Here is a 7,688-nt window from a genome sequence, read left to right as displayed (position 1 = left end):
ACACACATCATCACAACGAGATTGTGACAAACTCTATACTGTAACTTCGAACGATTGACGACGCAAAGCAAATGCAATGGTGCCTTCTGCCATACACCGAAACTCGCCTGANAATGGCTACAACAATACACTCCCTTCTTCGCGGCGAATAAAACCGTCTTAACCATCGTAACCCCGCCTGAAGAAAACATCAACAATTTTATATATTTCTTCATCTTCTTGCAACCCTTAGTCAACACCTATCCTAACCTACCCCAATCTGAGTCTGCCTATGAATTGCACTATTTGTCGTAGCCTCATGATCTCGGAGCCGCCCGCCAAAATGCGTCCCCACGAGGGTGTGTGCCAAGGGCAACAGTGAGTCTCGCTCTGCACACCTCCGTTATCCCGGCAGCAGCACGTTCGTTCCGGAAAAATTTCGGAGTTATCCCGGAATTATTCCGGAAATAAAAGCCAAATGTGTAAAAATGCATATCCTTAACGAACCGAGGCAATAAGCTGAAATCACGCAGCAGCAAACCGCACCGTCGCGACGCGTTGCCAATACAGGCATGGTGTGCGGCATTGTGCAAACCCAAGACGAGCGATGGAAAAAAGAAGAGAAAGCAAGACGAAAGACCGGTTTGAACGGTGACGCCCCGTCCGCCGAAAGATGTAAGACACTAAAAACAGCCTTAATCACGATCACCTCCATCCACCCACCATCACTCCACCACTGCACCAACCACACACACTCCGCCATGCTCCACCCTATCGGCGTTTACCCCTCGACCACCACCGCCATTACCACCACTACCTATGGCATTCATTCACCGCCATCCCAATTATACCCTAAAAAAACTAAAGCACGACCATGCTTGGGGACAGCAAACCAACCTTGCCAAGTGCGACTCAGTAACAGCTCGTCACTAGAACATTCCTAGCTAGCTCTAGTCAATACAAGGCAATTGCCCGAATCCTGAAGGCCGCAGCCATTATACGGGGCTTTGCATCCATGTTGTGATTTGGGTGTGTTCATTCCGGGTGAATAAATTGGGTGAACACTACCCCAACCAGAACGATGACTAGGAACGACTATTTGCACACACAAAATTCCTTCCATCCTTTTTCTTAACCAGCGGATGAGCCTTGCACATTCACCACGGGCAAACACTTATAAAAGCACTCCTTTTGTTAAGGCTTGCTAACTTTTTTGATAGCTCTTCCTTCGTTGACACACAATGTCGCAAGACATCGCAACGATGGAATATACGCGTCCTCCTTAAACCGAACCGACCAAACTGACTAATAATGCATACAATCAGGAATTGCATTATTTTTCCCTCTAGACCTGCTGATAAAAACCGGCAACAACAGCGTACGGCAACAACGAGCGCGCACGCGCGCTCTCGCGCCAAATCCTGCAAAACTTTTTGCGATTAAGAATTAACCGAGCTAGCTATCGATGATCATGATTTCTGCTCCCGCACTCTTCTGCTCAATGTTTCCGCCGTGGGTCGCTTTCTTTTTCACTACGACCTCGCCGCCTCCATCTTCCAACGCGCACATCGCAAATAGGAATCGGATTGGTCGCGGACGGACACTGACCCTAGAAACAAAAACTCCAGCGCACTACAAATTGCTGGCCAATCTCGCGATGACACCCTTTAAGCAAATATAGCCTCACCGCAATAATACGTACAGCAGAAGCAGCAGCAGCCACCGGTACTCTCCTCAAAAATCGAACGCGCTTCATGCCTGTATACGCATGCCTCAGCGTACTCTAACCACCCGAAGACCTGCCGGAAACAGTACTGCGACTCGGAGAGCCCCAACCTTGCGCTAGTGCGCAGTCAGGCGCAAAAATTGTACAGGCAAAGCTCATTCACGTCATTGGCAATCCACGGATATTATATGTGAACACATGCACGTGTGAGCGCACGCACATGCGGAAAACACACATATACACATACACATACACACATACATACCAACATATGCACACATACATACACATACACAGAGGGTCGCCCAGGTGTGGCAAGGACCCAGGGCGCGCAACCGCCCCTGCTCAAGGCACAGACTGCGTGGACAGAACTGTGCCGCAGCACGTGCTGAGGTTAGTCGTTTGAGGGCCTTGGTAGCCACCGCGCGCACTCTCCTCTTGACAAAAGGGGGTAACGCGGGGGTGCACGCCCTCGGTCGAGCAGGAGGGGATAGTGGGGACCCCTCACGCCCCTCTCCTCTCGCTATGGGGAGAGTGCTTACTCGGCGGTCGTTCCCGCTGGGGTATGGTTAGGTGCCCCCTGGCCAGTGTAAGGCCCGGATCGATATGTAACAGATAAACACACACATACACACATACACACATACGCACAAATATAAACACATATACACAACATGCACAACATGTACACACACATTCACACACATACCGAGCTCACCTCTGAAAATTCCTGAATGTTAATAGCAGTTAATAGCTTATGTGCAAGTCCCCCGCGCCTCTTAAGTTCTCGATCCTGGAAGCCATGCTCCCACATCCACGCAATTCCAGTAGATAGGACAGCACGTGACACGGAATCCTCCCGACAGTGGTTCCCGAATTTCGCCGCGCCCATGGGCTGGTAAAGATCTTTGAGACGCTAAACCTCTCCGCGGCAGAGACCATAATGACCATAGCTGCTGGATGATGAAAGCACTGCAGAGCACCGCCGTACGCTTTCGCAGCAAAGGCGGCGACATGTGGCGAGAATGTGGCTCCGGAACCAAAACCTAGTGCTTAAAAAAGTGCACGCCTCCCGTACTCTAGAGCCTTCGAGACCTCAAGAGTGAGAGCATAACGGCTCGGCATTTATCCCTCCTTGCACTGCTCCTAAGCCGCCGCCTCCGCCGCCTCCGCGGCTGCTGCGTCCTTGAGCTGCTGGTAGTAACCCTCCAGGGCCGTCATGCAGCTCACTAAACAAGGAGCCAGAACAGGCAATGGAAGACCAGCGGCGGTGGTTACGGCGGCTAAGGTAGCGGCGCAGTCACCACCCAAGCCGGTAGCCGTCCCCTTCGGAGCCACATGAGAGCCCGATGCGGGCATCCGTACAGGCGATCCGCCGCCGCCGCCGCCACCGGAGCAGGCGCTGCTGCTGCTGCTGCTGCCGCCCTTGCTGTCGCTGAACGTGACGCGCTCCGCCAGTACAATGCACGCCATCGCGACTGCGCTGTGATCGTACGACAGAAGAGCCCCATCAAGAAGAGATGCCTCCTGCACGTGAACAAAATTATGCCACATGACGTATTCATTATATACATGTAATATATATGTATATACACACATATATACATATATATACATTTTACAGCGAACGCTACACGTCAGCAAGCAGCACCCTTGTTGGTAATGACAGTAGGTGGGGTAGTGGTGGGCCCTGCCTATCCCGCGGAGGCAGTTTCCTCAATCCCCCCCGCGTCCCCAGGCTTCCCCCGAACCAACCACCAGCGCCTCACCGCTAATCCGACAGCAGTCCCCAGGAACGTCCTCCACTCCCGGGATAGACTCCTCGACGTAATACAAGCCGATCCCTTCGGCAGCTGCAGCTGCAACTGCTGCGTGGATGCCGCAGTGGAGCCGGGGGTGAGGGCCGTGATTGGTCCGGCAGCCGCCGCCAGGGAGTTGTATGGCATCGGCGATCCGGGGAAGGCGTACGGGTCGTTTGGCATGGCGCCTTCAATATCCATGAGATGGTCGAGGCTGGCAGCGGCGGTGACTGTGGGATCGCCGTCAGCAGCAGCAGCAGCAGCAGCAGCTGAAGTGGCAGCAGCAGCGTGCCGATCAATGCACTCGTCGTCGTCGTCGTCTGACGGCGATAGGCATGTAAGGAAGTGTTCCAGGAAGGTGTAGGTGTTGGGTTGGTGCAGGCGCCAGTTGATGGTTTGCAGCAACGTGAACTCGCACCGCTGCAGATCTCGGGCCTGATGGGTGGGGTGGGGGAGGGGGTGGGGGAGGGGCCCCCATGGAGAGGGGAAGGGAGAAGGGCGGGGGGGGGGAAGGTGGCATTTGATAAAGTGATGTCAAAACTCGCAATTTGGGGCCCTGGCGGCACCAACCCTCCGGTCTGCCAACCCATTACGAACAACTCATCGACACCACTCCTGCTGAAACGTTAGCGCTCCGAAACCATCACTTAACAGCCACATGCCATCCTTAACCGTGTTCCACATGTCAATACTGATATCAGGGGGGGAGCCCTGTGCGCGAACAGGGATATTGATTTACGGGGCCCAGGAGCACAGTAAACACAATCCTTGGGTACCCTGGTCCATGAGTCCCGGGTGGCAGGGAGATTCTCCCGGGATTCTCGCCCTTACCTCTTCCCGTGTGAATGATATTAATGATTTTGGCAAGAAAAACAGTGTAAGGAAAGAGGAGGAGCCCACACCCACCACTAGTCGTATGCATAAAGCGCGTATCCCCGCCCCTGACCTGCCTACCGAGTAGAGTTGCTTGCCATCGGGATTGACGGCCAAGCTCAGCCACACGGCTTGTGACACGGCTTGTGACGTCTGCGATGGCGAAGCAAGGGGGCAGTAAAAGTTCCCGCCGGATTGGGGACAGGAGCCTCCTGGGTTTCGGAGCTAAGGAGGACGAAGCAAAAAAAACTCTAACTCACGGAGACGAACATTGAAGTGCGCTTAAAAGTCTGTGCTGCGCACAAATTGGAGTTGGTTACCGGTTTTTAATAATTGGATGTCACGAGTCGCTTGCACTTTCTTGATGTTTCTTGCACCCTTCCGCAATTTTGGAGTTATACGCCTAAGCATTTGAATTCATGCCTTGGATTTTGAAGTACTTCTGTTAAAGGTACTAATCCCACGAGTTTCCCTCATACATTAAAAAATTACACTCCGTGAGGGAGCTGGAACGGCTCAGATAGCGCGTCCTGATGAGCTTAGGGGCCAGAAGACCAGTACCAGCGTGGTAACACAGGCGCATGTCTATCTATGTCCGATGCTGTCAAACCATTGCATTCACAGCAAGGAAAAAACATGGCGGAAAGCAGCGATCTAAAAAGTGTACATGGAAGGGCAGCTCATGGATGAGTTGCCGGATTGTCCCCGTGCTCATCCACACGCAGTACGGCGCATTGCATATGCACCTCGTCGTACTTGACTGCCACTGACATACTGGCCAGCGTGACCAGCTGCAGCAACCCCTCGGGGGGAAGAACCTGTGGAAAAGAAGAAACCACGAACAATCAGTACGACAGTACCGCACGGAGGCCATTCACGTGCCACAGCAGTGCACCTTCGCCTTACGGCGTAGGGGTGATGTATGTATGTATGCATGTATGTATGTATGCATGTATGTATGTATGTATGTATGTATGTATGTATGTATGTATGTATGTATGTATGCATGTATGTATGCATGTATGTATGCATGTATGTATGCATGTATGCATGTATGCATGTATGTATGTATGTATGTATGTATGTATGTATGTATGTATGTATGTATGTATGTATGTATGTATGTATGTATGTATGTATGTATGTATGTATGTATGTATGTATGTATGTATGTATGTATGTATGACTTAGATTACACTGTATGTATGTATGCACGGCCGCTCAAAATGCGAAATCATTGCGCTTGACGGGGAAGGTTGTGCAAATCTCAAGACTCGAGGTGCAGAAGCTGGCAAAACAAGCTAGTATCTGTGTGCCCACACACATGCATATATACACACCTCCCTGCCGTACATCCGCACCTCAGATGCAGCTATAAACCGGTCCAGTACGGATGTGGCCGTGAAAAGCGTGGACAGCTGCAGGCCCAGGGCCACAGACACCTCCCGCATCCAGCCAACCATACGCGCACGGTACGAGGCAGGAAGCAGAGGGCATGGTGGCAAACCAACACCACCGCTGCCGTACTGTCGTGAACACCGAGCCGCTAAAGAGCTGCGCATGCATTGCTGTTTGCGGAGGTCGTCCCTGGTGCCAGGGGGGCCGGGGAAGAGGAAGGAGGATGGAACTACGGATGGAAGTGCACGCGGTAAGTCAGCAGAAGTGCACGTCTCACAAAATCCAGGGTAATAACCTTGGCCGCCAAAAATCGACAGGTGGATTTAGTCCCGCGCGTCGGGACACGGCTCACAAAACGGCTGTGTGTGGGACTGACTGTTTGTACACTTGTAAGTTTCGATGCCACGACGTCGTGTGGAGGAGAGACAGGACCAAGATAGGCAGTGCATACTGTGGCCTTTGGGTTGCCGTCCGCACATGTTGGACAACGGGCCAAGAACACTTAAGCCATTTGCTCCTCTTAATGCATGGGGGTCGGGCCTGCTGCTGAGATAGAAGCCCGTGATGACGCCAGTGCGAAAGTCTTTTGACACGGGCGGACCTTTTAGCACGCGTTGGGGTTACGCAAATCCGCCTTTTACATGCGCAATGATGCATAACGTATCAAAACGGTTAAAACATCCTGTATCGTGCAGTGATTGTGAATTTACCCTTTTGTGAGTAATACTTTTTCCCAAAACGGGGGACTGATTAAATGTGCCCGCCATGCACAATAAAGACATTTACACTCCTAGACAACGAGTTGCTTTAATTAACCGTATGGGTGTGCAACCGGCTTCATACTAATAGGATTGCCGGCGCAAGCAGTAGGATTGTCATCGCAACCAGTCGAAACCAGCTACCATCTTACTGCCTGTACCAACTGTGCATATGCGCACGTAAGCTATAATGATTCGAATATTTGGAGCCGTAAACTGCGTATGGAAATGTGACTATGAATTAGAATATGCACGTTAACCCTCCAAGACGAAGTTCGAGCCGCGCAGCGACTAACAACCTAAAAGGGCTGAAACCTGCCATACTGCTTTGGCAAAATTAGCAGTGCCCTGTAGACAGATGCTGTGTTAAACATCGAGCGCTCCTGACAACAATCGACAGGTGCAGCCTAGAAGCCTTCCGCATAGGAAAAGTCCCTCAGCTACATAGAAAGGTAGGCATATTCATTTTATAGCTGCTTGGATACATCAGGAAGGTCACGTCTTAAATGCGGTCTCCGTGACGTACCCGTATCGGAAAATCTACCTAAGTCCACGACGGACTGTACATACTATACCCGTAAGCCTCACCTTAGTATTGAGTTGGGTTCCATACGATGCGCCTTGGCCCCGGTGGAGTCCACGAAAGTTTTGATGCCAACAATCCGTTCCTCATCGTGCGGTGCTTCTCGTGGAGGCATGCCATCGTAATTGAAGATTCCTTGATCATAATCCTCCAAGCTTAGTGAACTCGAGGACCCGCCGGATATTGCTCTGCTTACGGTCGAGGCGCCACAAGGCGAGCAGCTTTCCATGAAAAGAACCGGCACAGCTTTATCTAGGCTTCCCATTACTGTATTCAGCACGCCTTTAATATGAGCAAACGTAATTGTTCGCTGATGGTTACTTAAACTGCGATCGTACTGTGTACTACTTCTCTGAGCCCTATGCAAGTCGCCCTCCCCCCCCTCCCGGAGTGCCTATGCCCCGGAGTGGAAGTTGGCTAACGAACTACGGCGAGGCCAGGAACACCAATTGAGTTAATTATTGCTTTTCTTTATAGCTTAAAATTTGCACAAAGCGGTCATACTTTGGTAGATGGAAACTGCGGCTGCCGGACAGAGGTCACACATTTACCAAATGCCAAATGAATGGGCT

General features: G+C 51.6%; 1 protein-coding gene across 1 annotated transcript; it reads right to left on the bottom strand.

The window, feature by feature from the left end:
• Positions 1-2,851: 2,851 nt before the first annotated feature.
• On the bottom strand, positions 2,852-7,345 carry cycd1.3 (D type cyclin; the record flags this gene model as incomplete). Its single annotated transcript, XM_002955943.1, has 6 exons — positions 2,852-3,335; positions 3,830-3,939; positions 4,459-4,530; positions 5,106-5,195; positions 5,718-5,964; positions 7,122-7,345. 6 exons carry the CDS (start codon positions 7,343-7,345, stop codon positions 2,852-2,854), a joined length of 1,227 nt encoding a protein of 408 aa, XP_002955989.1.
• Between the last annotated feature and the right edge of the window lie 343 nt (positions 7,346-7,688).

Source organism: Volvox carteri (assembly GCF_000143455.1).
Source record: "Volvox carteri f. nagariensis unplaced genomic scaffold VOLCAscaffold_56, whole genome shotgun sequence".
Taxonomy (NCBI): domain Eukaryota; kingdom Viridiplantae; phylum Chlorophyta; class Chlorophyceae; order Chlamydomonadales; family Volvocaceae; genus Volvox; species Volvox carteri.
The sequence above is the reverse complement of the archived record's forward strand: the minus strand, read 5'-3'. Positions and strand labels throughout refer to the sequence as shown.